At 42.7% G+C, this 12,792-nt stretch overlaps 1 protein-coding gene and 1 long non-coding RNA gene across 6 annotated transcripts in view; one reads left to right on the top strand and one right to left on the bottom strand.

The window, feature by feature from the left end:
- The window catches only part of NEK11 (NIMA related kinase 11), a 204,454-nt gene that overhangs the window by 32,406 nt on the left and 159,256 nt on the right, over positions 1–12,792 (bottom strand). For both annotated transcript variants that reach the window (XM_069958335.1, XM_069958336.1), the window contains exons 13-14: positions 10,124–10,263; positions 3,575–3,635 (exon numbers count right to left, since the gene is read on the bottom strand). In XM_069958335.1, the coding sequence (XP_069814436.1) occupies positions 3,575–3,635; positions 10,124–10,263 (201 nt within the window). The remainder of the gene's footprint in view (positions 1–3,574; positions 3,636–10,123; positions 10,264–12,792) is intronic.
- Positions 1–12,792, top strand: part of LOC138783532 (uncharacterized) — a 119,785-nt gene that overhangs the window by 18,845 nt on the left and 88,148 nt on the right. The gene's annotated exons all lie outside the window — the stretch shown is intronic.

Raw genomic sequence — 12,792 nt, 5'->3', positions numbered from 1 at the left:
GTCCTGTTTATCAAAAAAAGGCTCATGCACAGACGTCGCTGGGTGTCAGATGGTTGCCTCAACAACTGTGCCTTCCAACCTGGGCATTTGTTTGCCTACTGTACATATTTTACTACTATATATTCCACTTTTTATTTAATATTTTCTTTTTCCTTTGGTAACTGTACATATTCAAAAGGAATTCCTGGACATATACTTTATCTAAAAAAATTTCAAAATCCTAATAATCCTATTCTATTTTATTCAGATCTTACCATATATTATACAAGGCTGACAACACTTAGGGGGAGGTTTAGCCGATTCGCCCCTTTTCCCTGGCGCACGCCTGCCGTAACCACGCCTTGCCTGATGGGTGGAGGGGGAGGGTGCGGCTAGGCAGGTACGCCTGTCTTCGTAAATGTCCCTTTAGTGGCCAAAATATATGATGATGCATAGCATTAAATAAATATACTGCATTACATGCCAAAACCTGTTAAAGTATTACTGTTATTTGTAGTAACTCTTGTCAGACATGTTAAAGGTTACTCATCACATTGGGTCTCACTCCTGAGAACTGTTGCCATCCAGAGATACAGCCAGGGGAGTGTGTGGCAGTGTGCTCCACTCTCCAGCTGAACATCTGATTGTAACCTCTTAAGGACGGACAAAACACAGTAATCACTGAACTCACACCACACCACACCACACTGATAGATAGCCCCTTAAGTCCCACTCGGTTGCGAGTATTGAAACATAAATAGGGAAACTTGTCATTGCCTCAACCAGCCAGAATCCTACTCCACACTGACGAGGGGCAAATACCCACTGTCTGTGGATGGATGCCTGCCTTCGCAAGCTCTTGTCATGATAGCAATACTCACACCTTGAGTTAGACGTTGACAAAAAGGGGCCACCCTGTTGTTTCCCTATTTATGTTCCAATACTCGCAACCGAGTGGGACTTAAGGGGCTATCTATCAGGGTGGTGTGGTGCTCTCCCCATCATGGAGGCACCCCCTGGCAACAGGCTAGAGATATCTGGCTATCCCGTATTTTGAGACTCGCAACTGAGGCTCCACGGACTCTTGTTTAGCATATTTAAAATTTTGGGGGCATCAGTGGAGACTCTTGATTGAGTACTTCATTGGAATTTCTTCACTGATCTCCTTGAGTTCAGTGATTACTGTGTTTTGTTGGTTGACTTGTCATTGCCCCAACCAGCCAGAATCCTGCTCCACACTGACGAGGGGCAAATACCCCGAAACGTCTGTCTGTGGATGGATCGCATTGAGTTACACGTTGACAAAAAGGGGCCACCCTGTTGTTTCCCTATTTATGTTCCAATCCAAAAAAAAAAACCTTCAACAGAAAAAAAAGTTCCTTAAAATTACTCTATTACCATGCTTATAGCGCTTTTATCCTTTGGTCTATGGGGCTGTGTGAGGTGTAATTTTTTCGCACCATGATGTGTTCTTTCTATCGGTACCTTGATTGCATATACAGTATGTGACTTTTTGATCGCTTTTCATTACAATTATTTAAGATTTGATGCGACCAATAATGCACAATTTTTACACTTTGGCGGGTCTTTGCACTTACGTCGTTTACCTTGCAAGATCAGGAATGCGTTTATTTATTTATTTTTATTTATAAAATGGGAAAAGGGCGTGATTCAGACTTTTATTAGGGGAGATCAGTGTAGCTGTATAACACAGCACCAATTCATCAGATCGGTGCTCTATTGCTATGGTCTGCTGTAGACCATTGCAATAGAATACTAATTCAGATGCTGAGGCCCGGCCTGGTAAGACCAAGGGATCCTCCCTCCGCGATCGCATCATGTTTGACAGCTGCATCTAACCGTCTTAATTAGCAAGAGCGGCAATCGGCCTGCTCCCGCTAATAGCCGCGGTCCCGTGCTGCAGATAGCAGTCGGGATCCCAGCTGTTCAGAGTGGAGTTGCAGCGCGGTCCCCCTCTGAACTCCTCTTGCGGACATATGACGTATGGGTATGGCATATGTCCTTAAGAGGGTAGTGAAGCAAAAAATCAGGTTTGATTGACAGCCAGGCAGAGCTATCCTTTCTAACTGGGGCATCCATAGAAACCCCAGTTAGAAAAGAAAATAGGTAAGACACTGGCAGAGCTGATCTAGGTCTGCTAAGATCCAGCTGATCATCAGGTCCAATAGCAATAACAGCATTGCCACTGCCACTGCTATAGTGCTCACTGAGCGCTATATACACTGCAAAAGAGAACAAAGAAATATTTACAATCTGCTTCTATATACTCCACCTGATCTGCTCCTGCTAAACTGCAGAAGCAGAAACTTTACACTAACAACATACATGCATGGAGAAAAAAACTACAAAAAAAACAGGCACAGGCTCCTTGTGTATTACCACGGGAGACAAAGAAAGTAATAAAGGTGAAAAAGGTGCTTAACTATTAGCCCATCTTGGAATCAGGTTCGACTAGCTGGATGGGGGAGCACACTGATGGAATGCCAAGCTGACTGCACCACTAAAACGGGATACTCCAAACAGGGGCCAAATTTCTTTGTCATATAACAAAGAAAAAAAAAGTAAGAAAAAACAAAGGTGGTGCTCATGGTCAGCGCTCCAAAGACATTCACTATTTCATACAGCAGAAAAGTTTAATAGAAAAAGCACAAAAACATGATGTGTTTTGGGGGTACCCCCTTCCTTAGATGTAAATAAGTGCAATTTGGCTCTTCCTTAGCAGCTGTTTAGCCCTAAGTGATCCTGGGTTTAGGCCTTGTTTAACTTACTCTCTTTTAAGTTGAGGCAGCACAGATTGTTCCCACATTCTCTTAAAAGAAAAGGAAGACATGTGATGAGTAAATGTCTCTCTCTTCCTAGTATAGCTGGCCTACACTCCTATCTAGCAACTCTATATGTAACTCTATAGAATGTATGTAGTTCATTGGATAACCATGTTGCTCCCAGACAGAAATGGTATAATTGCAAAAACAGCAAATGGCCTAAGAATAGTACAAAATAAAGATGCAAACACACAGTATAACAGCATACAAGCATACAAGTTCAACTACACAACAAATAAGGCAACAACTATATGGCACATAATGAACAGGCCCAACAGGATTACAAGTGGAACACAATGTTTTTTTCTTGAGGATTACTATAGAAATATCTTATAGCAGTAATCTCTGACAATAAATGCATCAGAACTTTATAAAACTACTAAAAAGTAGTTCTCTTCAACATTAGATAAATACCCTCTATTGGATTATAAGAAATTCATTATAGATTTCATCTCGGTTTCCATTTATGATACCAGCACTTACCTCGGAATCTCCCAAGTAATTCTTTCCTAATTGAATTTGCATTATATTTTCTGAGTACATTTTATATCTTATATAATACATTAAGTAAACTGCAATGAAACCAGTGTTGTGGTCTAGAATACACCTCTTCTTTTTGCTTTTTGTTAGTCTCACAGCCAATTTTAATACCGATTTATGACAGCTTGATCCCTATCTTGGTTCCAGGAACAATGACAAGTCAAGAGTACTGACATTACACACAATAGCATCTATAGTCTAAGCTGTCTCACCTAAACAACTGGAAGCCAGGACGTTTTCCAGATGAAGCATCATATCTTTCATGTCAGTATCCTGTTGATTGGCAGGAATATGAAAAAAAAGATGTCAGTTCTGGTAGAATTATGTAATTCAAGAGCACAAAATGCAGTATGAATCCTAAATCCTATACACCAGAGCCATGAATGTGGGCTAAAATATAACTAAAGGCCCTTTGACATATGGGCCAATTATCAGGCAAAAGAGTGTTCCTAGAAATTCTTTTTTTCTGATAATTGGCTTGTGTAAAAGGGCCAGCAATCCTCGGAGGAACAAGCAAATGCTCTTTTGTTGGCTGTGTAAGCAGGGAATGATCCAGGGACTATTTTTAAGGCCTAGCTACATGACGGATTGAGCCTTGTGAAGACTTTGCAAACGAGCGCCAATCAGTGAGATCGGCGCTCTCTGCAGTGCCTCTGTTCTTTGCCTGAATCTGCAAGAATGTTAGGGTGGTATTACACGGGCCGAGCAGGGCTCTGCTAGATCGTTGCTCGTTTACTGGGCCTATTACACGGCCCGATAATCGTTTAACAAGAGCTCCAAGGACATCGTTACCGATGTGGGGGGTAATCTCTCCAGCTGTAACCCCTCTCTCCCCGGACACAGAGCTGCATGTATGTGCCCACATCTGCCCTGCTCATTCCTTTATGCCCCCTGCAGTCTCTGTCAGTCCTTGTGTTTCCCATCCTCTCCATTCCTGTACTGTAACTTACAATATCACATATTCTGCTGTTTATAAATGTTTGTTTCATTTGTTTTACATGTTATTCAGAATAATAAATCATTATTTTTGGGGTGTGGAACCAATTGTTTGCATTTCTATGATTTCTTATGGGAAAATTTGCTTTGGTTTAAGAGTGGATTTGGATTACAAGCGCAGTCCCAGAACGAATTATGCTCGTAATCCAAGGCACCACTGTATATTGCTAGAGAATGCTTGTCAGAAATGAAGGACACGGATTAGCCCTGCTGAAATGGAGCTAATCTGCTTCCAATATTGCAGTCCAAAGTGTCAAAATACTCAGAAATACGCAGAAATATGAAGCTACCCTTGAAATTTCTGCAGTGTATTTTCTGGCAACTTTTTCCCCCTCAGGTTTTCAATACAGATTTCACTCACTGCAATACAATGAAATTCAAGTTTTTTTTCTATAAATGTATAAAAACTGTTCTGTGTAGTAATGTTTTTTAGTCTATTACAGTTTGTTTAAAAAAAAAATCTGAAACCATTCAGTGTGAGAAATTTGCTATAACAGATGATATCTAGAGGAGGTTAATATTTTTTCACAGCATGGTATGTGCCCGGCATACTGTATAATTCAGTGGACTGTCCAAGTGTTTCAAGTATCTCTGTTTCATCTATCTTCTCTATTCTGGCACAAGCAATATATTTTGTGCTGTGGACATAAATAGGTCATGGTTAGGATTTTCCTCTTACATCAGCCATCCCATCACACTATTTTACAGCCTGCTTGGTGACACCACTCATCTGCCTACCTTTTTTAGTTTGTATCATATATGTCAACAGCCACAGTTATAAGGGTGGAATAAACAAGAGGCTACTTTCAGATTGGCAAAATCAAAGATGTAAGCATAAGCAACCTCTGTTCATGCCAGTCCATGTAAGCATGCAGTATGCTTGAGGTTGTGTCTGTTCATGGTTGTATGGTTCAATCTATTTCATTGCATTATTTTACTTTTCTTAGCAGCAGCTAGTGAATAGCAATACTTCCTTTAGTGCAAGTGGTACTATTGCAGAAACTCTGCCATTTGGTAGAAGAAATAGTCATGATTTTTAATAGTAGCAATAAATATACTGTATATCATACAGACACAAATGATATACACAATCTGCGATAACATTTGCTGGCTGCAGTGCCCTTATATCCATTAACATTATCATCACTCATTTAATCCTACATCATTCATGTGGCTGTCAGAAATCAACAGATCGTAGCACTGGCATTCAAGAAGGCCACAATGAAAATTAAGATTTATATTTACCAATTTGCTGTAAACTTAATCTTTCACACCAAAGCCAGAGATGGATTTAAAATGAACAGGAAATATAAACAAAGGGTTTATACTTTTCCTTTCTGCTGTATCCAGCATGACGCCGCACTTCTCCTTTAAGTATCATTACATTACTGTAAATACATGTTATTATTTTTATGGCCTTTGTGAGGCGCTATAGCAGTCTTTAAAAACTGTCACATGCTGGCACTTTTCCAAAGAGTCGGTGTGTGACTGCTCTACACCAGATGTTCCCGGCATCCCCTGCGCTCTTGAGATACAGAGCAATCTCACAAGCTTGCTTTGTATCTCTCACTGTTAAAAAATGTCCCTTCAGCCTATACCTTACGCTGCAGAGACATTAATAACAGTGACACTCATCCTTCTTCCCCTTCCTCCTGGCCCCAGTGCAGTGCAGTCCCCTCTGCGTCTGTATCCTGCACTGCGCCCCTCCCAGCATTGAAGGAGGGCACTTAACACCCTCTTCAATGCTGGTAATGGGTGCAGTGTGAGATCAGTCTGGCCCCCCAGGGGTTTAACTGGAGAAGCAGTGCATCCTCACTTAACCCCCTGGGGGTTAGATTGTTCAGTATGGGTGCCAGGATGTAAGCAGCTATCTGGCAAGATACTGCATACTGTAAGGGGCAGAACACCTGCTAAAATGATGGGTGTGCTGCTCCTGACTTTTTTTGTGTGTGTGTCTCTCCTTTTTGTTTTTCAGATATCGGTATTAGATTTGGTGGACTACGTCGATGACCACCGGATTTTTTTCTTATTAAAATGGTCAATGAGGGGTGTGTTTTGTTTTTTTTAAATTAAAAATATTTATGAAATGTGTATTGTGTTTTTTTTTTTACGGGCTTAGTAGTGGAAGACGTCTCATAGAGCTTAGTGTTAGTGGGTAAAATGTCTAACACTAACCTTGCCCCCATTATTACCCTAGGACCCATTGCACCAGGGGTACTGGGCTGATCCGGGTGCCAGTAATCCCAAAGCATCAAAATTGCTGCTCCTGGACTGGGCGGTGGCTGACTGGTATTATCAGGCTGAGGAGGACCAAATAAATTGCTCTTTGCATCCTGGTACTACTAGGCTGCTGTTGTTTGGTGTTCTAATCTGGCTAGTTATGGAAATTGGGGGAACCCTACACACTTTTTTTTTTTTTTCAATAATTTTACAAATGCTGCGGCAGGCGACCCCACAGGCCACTACCCCTGACTTGGCTTGCTAGTGACGGCGAATGAGGTGTAGCAGGAACAGTAGGCAAGCGGACACAGAGATGGCAGTCACAAGTGAGAACCGCAGGTGGCAGAGACAACAGGCAGGAACAACGGGCAGGAACAATGGAGAACTGGGCCACACAGTAATGGGAAGCATGCAGAGGCTCCAACAAGGGCAGGACAGGACAGGTGGGGATATTTATATTGTCAGTGTGCTTGGTGCAACTACCAATTAAGGGCAACCTGTCCATTTAAATATGTGACAGCTGGCGTGCGTGCGCCGGCCAGGACAGCGGGGAGCAGGCACAAGGGACGGTAAGATGCTCCCAGGGGCCAAAGCTAAAGCAGCACCGAGCCCCTGCACATGGGCTTCGGCAGCTGCAGCAAGAGAGTGAGAGCGGGTGCGGCGGCGCTGGCAGCTTTGACCATGGGACGCCGCCGCAGCTTTGACATGCGATTAGTGATTGAAGGAACAAGTTGCCACTGAGCACCTGCTGTGGTCAGAGGTGTGCAGTTTAGAATACTGTTCGCTGCTGGAACTTCAGGCTGCCACCTCCTCTGCAATGATTGACAGCTGGAGGAGGCGGTGGCCTGAAGATACAGCCCCTGCGAGGAGTGGAGTCAGATATGGGATCACAGGCAGCATGGCTAGTAAGTATACACTGCTGCTGGTGATCTGGAAGCTTAGCGGCACAGTACCAATAATCATGTGATTAGATGCAAAGGCACAGAGGAACTCCATTAAATATTATATGTACTTTGCAATTAATAAGATATACTGCAAAACTGGGGACACAGTAAAATTGAAGAAAAAAAGTAATTTGTTTTAATTTCGGGGAAAGGGGGGGCTTCGGGGTTTCCCGGGTGGATGCCCCCCCCCCCCCTCAGCCAATCAGTGTTCTGCGGCAGGGCAGCACACTGATTGGCTGAGCAGGACGTCTAGCCGGGAACTGCCGAAGCAGGCCGGATCGCGGAGTAGGTAATGTATATGCTCTGGCTGGTGGAGGTTTAACGGGCCGGTCCCCCGACATACTCGCAGCAGAATGTCAATCCCGATGCAAGTATGTCTGCCCATAGACACTACAGGGCAGACATTACAAATCTATTACCTATATCAAGACAAATTGGATACTTCTTTGAGGGCCTTAGACTATGTTTACACAACGTTTTTTTCCTCTCCATTTTTGAAATGAAAAAATGACCTCCGTCATTTTAAGTTTAAAATTATGTCCGTCATTTCGCTGTTTTGTCGGCCCTGCAATGATGGCTGTTGGTACAATAGTCTAGTTTAGGTGAACATATTGGCCTTTGGCTGTGTCTTTAATTGAAAAGTCCTTAAATTTAATAGTAAAAACGGTGAAAGAATGGTGAAAAAAGAAAAACTGTGTTTGAACAACTATAAAATAAAATCTGATGTTTGCAAAAGACGTCGGAAAATAATTGTCATAATTATTATTTTAACGTCCGCGCAGACAATGGATGTCTTTTTGAATAGAAAAAGGGGACAACTTTTCTCTTTTTTGATGTTGTGTGAACATAGCCTTAAGGTGCTTAGGTAATAAGTCACATATGATTGGTTAGGCTATGCACAATGTTCATGTAATGTAGTTACAGCAATGTGTTAAATGCAGAATAATGAATTTTTAAGAAAAAATACATATGCAGACAAAGCAGAAATATTTCAGGAACAGTGAAGCAACTGTCATGTGTATGATTATTCAGTTGATTTCATATATGATTATGTGATTTCCAGTATGCAATGCTTTTCTTAAAATACTGTAAGTAAATTCTACTAATGTGATGTGGACACTTTTATGTAAGGGTGGTCTATGGGCAGTCCAAGGATGGCCCATGGATTGTCCATCCCGCCCATACTTTCTTTAAATTAATAAATTCCATTCTAGAGCTTTCCAGAATTACTTCTCTATTTTTTATTAGATGTTTTTCTATTTATCTTTTACAATGTGAGACAAACAAATACAATAAAAAAAGACTAAAAGACTAAAAAGACTAAAAACAACACTAACACAGGCACTTTACCATAAATGACCTAGGTGCATTACCATGAGAAAGTAAATAAGAAGAGGCAGACTGTGTTGTATTACTTCGGCAAATCTAAGTACCTAATGGGCAGGAGTGGAGGGCGGGTGGCCACTATCTTCCAAGTTTGTGCCGCCACAGCTCAGAGCATCCCACCGATGCTCCCGGGAAGTGGATAACTGAGCGAGGTGGAGGGGTGGTCGCTGCTGGGGTGTCTGGGCCGGTAGCACTATGGGGGGTGGATAACGGAGCTGGGCAGAGGGGGGTTGATAATGGAGCCGGGCAGAGGGGGGTGGATAACAGAGCCAGGCAGAGGGGGTGGATAACAGAGGCGAGCAGAGGGGTCGGTGCACTGCAGGGTCAGCTCTGGGGACTGCCCTCCCCCTGGAGATACAGTATAATGTATGGGGAACGGCAGCACATGTAGGTGGATATGGGGTAATGCGCAGCAGGGTAAAGCAGGTTGTACACTGTCAGTCCAGTGTATGACCTGCTTTACCCTGCTGCGCTATCTACAGCAATGCCAATACTATTAGAACTGCAAGTCCCAGCGCACCCGATGACCATACACATGTCAGTTCAGTGTATGGTCATCGGGTGCGCTGGGACTTGCAGTTCTAATAGAAGTGGAATTACTGTGATAGAGGATAACCAATAGCAGAGTTTAAGAGCGGAAGGGAGGCGTGCCAGGGCAGGGAGGGAGTGCTCCGGAGCCCCAGGGACGCCCCGGATTGTGACGTATCGGCACTACGTGTTGACCCCAGATGGAGCCCGGGGCTGTAAGATGATCCTACCTCAACCCGGAAGTCAGCCACTTCTGGTACGAGCGGGACCAGGGAAAGTGGGGTAAGGGGCTGGAATTTGCTACCAATGTATATCATGCATCTATATAACTTTTCATGTGGGGAGGGAATGGGGGAAAACCTTTTTCGCCGCACTACCCCTTTAATAGTCGGACATGGTGGTAATAATACACCGCCAGGGAGTCAAATCTTCCACAATAAGATCTTAAGACCTGTGACATTAGCTATAGAGTCTGAAGCCCCTTTGAAGTTGACATAGAACTAAGGTAAAGAAAATGAATAGTTTTGTTTTAAGTAGCTGCATTCTACCTAGATTGTTCTGCAACTATCAAGGTTTTGTTTCTTATATAAGATCTGTAACCAAGTATTTTGTGCCACCATATACTGTAGTCTGTGACTTTTCAAACACCACACTACATAGAAAGCAAATGATAAATTGTGCTCAGACCTGCTGAAATGTGGTTTGAGTTATCAGTGTCTCTTCATCACAGTCTTCTTCTTCATCACTCTCTACATCACTCTCTTCTGAACAAGATTCAAAACCATCTTCATAATATTCTTCTGCTACTTGAGGATCTTCTGGAATATCTTTAAAAATAATATACATTTAGCTTATACAAACTAATACACATCCAAAATGATTAATGGCATAATAGCTTTACAACAGGTGGTTTTCAGAATATGTGAGTTCATGCTATGTCAAGCACATTAAGATTAAAAAAGAAAAGATGATGCTCAAATGATCACTCAGGCATACATCATTTACACCTGTAGATCATGTAACTATAGTAGGTGGTTGAGCCTACATATAGCATTAGGCTATGTTCACACACAGTAACAGACCGGCTGTTCCGTGACCTGGCCGGGTCACAGAATGGCCGGTCTCTGAAAAGATCATCCCGGCCCGTACTGCAGTACTGGCTGGATGATCTTTGCAGCCACAGAGTTCTGATGCTGGCGCATCCGTGCGCGCCCGCATCAGAACTCCCCACTGCATACTATGGAGCGTGCGGCCGGAGCAGCTCGCTCCATAGTGTGCACTGACAGGGTTTTCTGCGACTGCTATTCTGCAGCTCCGGCCAGGTTCCCATAGAAAGCAGGCCAACCTATGTTTTCGTACAAAGTACGGCCGTTGTTGCCGATTGGAACAACGGCCGTACTCTTACGAAAATATACTTTATGTGAACATAGCCTTAGTCTGTATTCATTTTCTGTCATATAGGAGTATTTCAAAGTTACCACAGAATGACACATGGTTAAATGTACAGTTAGGTACATTGAAGGATAAAGTGTATGAGTACAGTTACAAAAAACAAAATCAGTAAAATAAAAAGTCCTTATTCAAATCTGCTCAGTGTTTTGGCATCAGTATTCTGTTCCAGATTTTTATTTATTTATTTATTTATAGGAAATATAAGTATTTGCTAAGTCAGATAGGTCAGATGTTGTGACAGGTTCCCTTCAACCACTATTATTGCAGATGATACTCCATTAGATGCTGCCAATGGCTCCAAAGCTATAGCAAAGAGCAATCCCTTATTAGCTGTAATCCTGGCTTTGGGACTGGGATAAAGAAGCATTAACAGCATAAATGTGGGAGTTATGTAAATGACATAGCTGCTGGAGTTATGTAAACAGTGCACTTTGCAGGGCTAAGTCATTTGCGCACCTCCGATTAAAGTCCATGGGAGTTGCACAGGGTGGACCTAGCAACTGGGAATACTACCTGCATGGGGACCTGACTACAGTGAAGGCTATGTACAGGGGGCCTAACTACTGTTAGGGTCCTATTACGTGGGTCGATGAAGGCCCAATCAATACTGTAAACGAACGGCTAGATCGGTGCTCATTTAATGGGCCTATTACACGGTCCAAAAATCGTTTAGCAAGGGCTGCAGGAGAAGACTGGGAATGTGGACAGGTGATGTAAACTGTTTGTAGAATAGTCAGCTGTCGGCTGCGCATCGCTATTACACGTAGCAATGCACAGTTGGCTGCCGATGATTTTAGGTCTGGGCCTAAAGAAACGATCAGCTGATAATTGTTTCATCGGCTGATTGTTGTCTCTATTACCCGGAGTAATAATCATCCGAATCTGGCCGATTCAGACGATTATCGCTCCATGTAATAGAGCTCTTAACGCTACCTACAGGGAAAGCCTGGCTACTGGGAAGCCTATGTACAGGGGGATCTGGCTAATGATATAAATATTAAATGGAGGGTACCTGACTAATGGGGGAAATTACATATGGGGAGACCTGGTTAATGGTGGAAATTACATATAAGGGACCTAATTCATTAGGTTAACTACCTTCAAGTGCTATCTAACCTAATGAGGAAAACTAGCTACTAGGGGGACCTACCTAGAAGGGGTAGTTACCCAATGGGGGCACCTATCTACAGGAGTGACCTACCTACCTAGCTGAGGGTCTATTACCATTTGGGGTGCTATATCTGGGGAATAGTAAGGAGACAGCTAGAAGAATGTGAAGCCTAAAATGTTTGTCTGAAGGTTCTGCAGAGAGCTGTGGCTGAAAGAAATAGCTCAGGCTGGATGGAGAAGAAAAGAGAAAACAACTCAAAGGAAGACACCCCCTGTGAGTCACAGGATATAACTGTACTGTAATCTCTTATAGGGTCTATATGGTCTATGGTGGTAATGACAGAAGTCATTGTGTGACAATATTATTTAGGCCTTATACAGGATGTCTTTGTTAAAGGGGTTATCCAGCGCTACAAAAACATGGCCACTTTTCCCCTCTCTTGTCTCCAGATTGGGTGGGGGTTTAAACTCAGTTCCATTGAAGTAAATGGAGCTTAATTGCAAACAACACCTGAACTGGAGACAAGAGAGGGGGAAAAGTGGCCATGTTTTTATAGCGCTGGATAAGCCATTTAATATATTTCAGTCTATATTTCATTTTGTTATATAGCAGTATGTGGTTAATAGTTCATTACTGTGAGTGCTCAGAAGTGTACTGCACCTTTACCCTGTTCTGTACTTGCACACACTTTACTTTTTGCAGCAGCTGTGCTTAGATATTGCAGCTTTGTCAGACTGGGAAACACTTACCGCTGAAAAAAGTAAAGTGTGTGAAAATGTACCTTATAAAAAAT

This window comes from Dendropsophus ebraccatus, chromosome 2 (assembly GCF_027789765.1).
Source record: "Dendropsophus ebraccatus isolate aDenEbr1 chromosome 2, aDenEbr1.pat, whole genome shotgun sequence".
NCBI classification, from domain to species: Eukaryota; Metazoa; Chordata; class Amphibia; order Anura; family Hylidae; genus Dendropsophus; species Dendropsophus ebraccatus.
The sequence above is the reverse complement of the archived record's forward strand: the minus strand, read 5'-3'. Positions and strand labels throughout refer to the sequence as shown.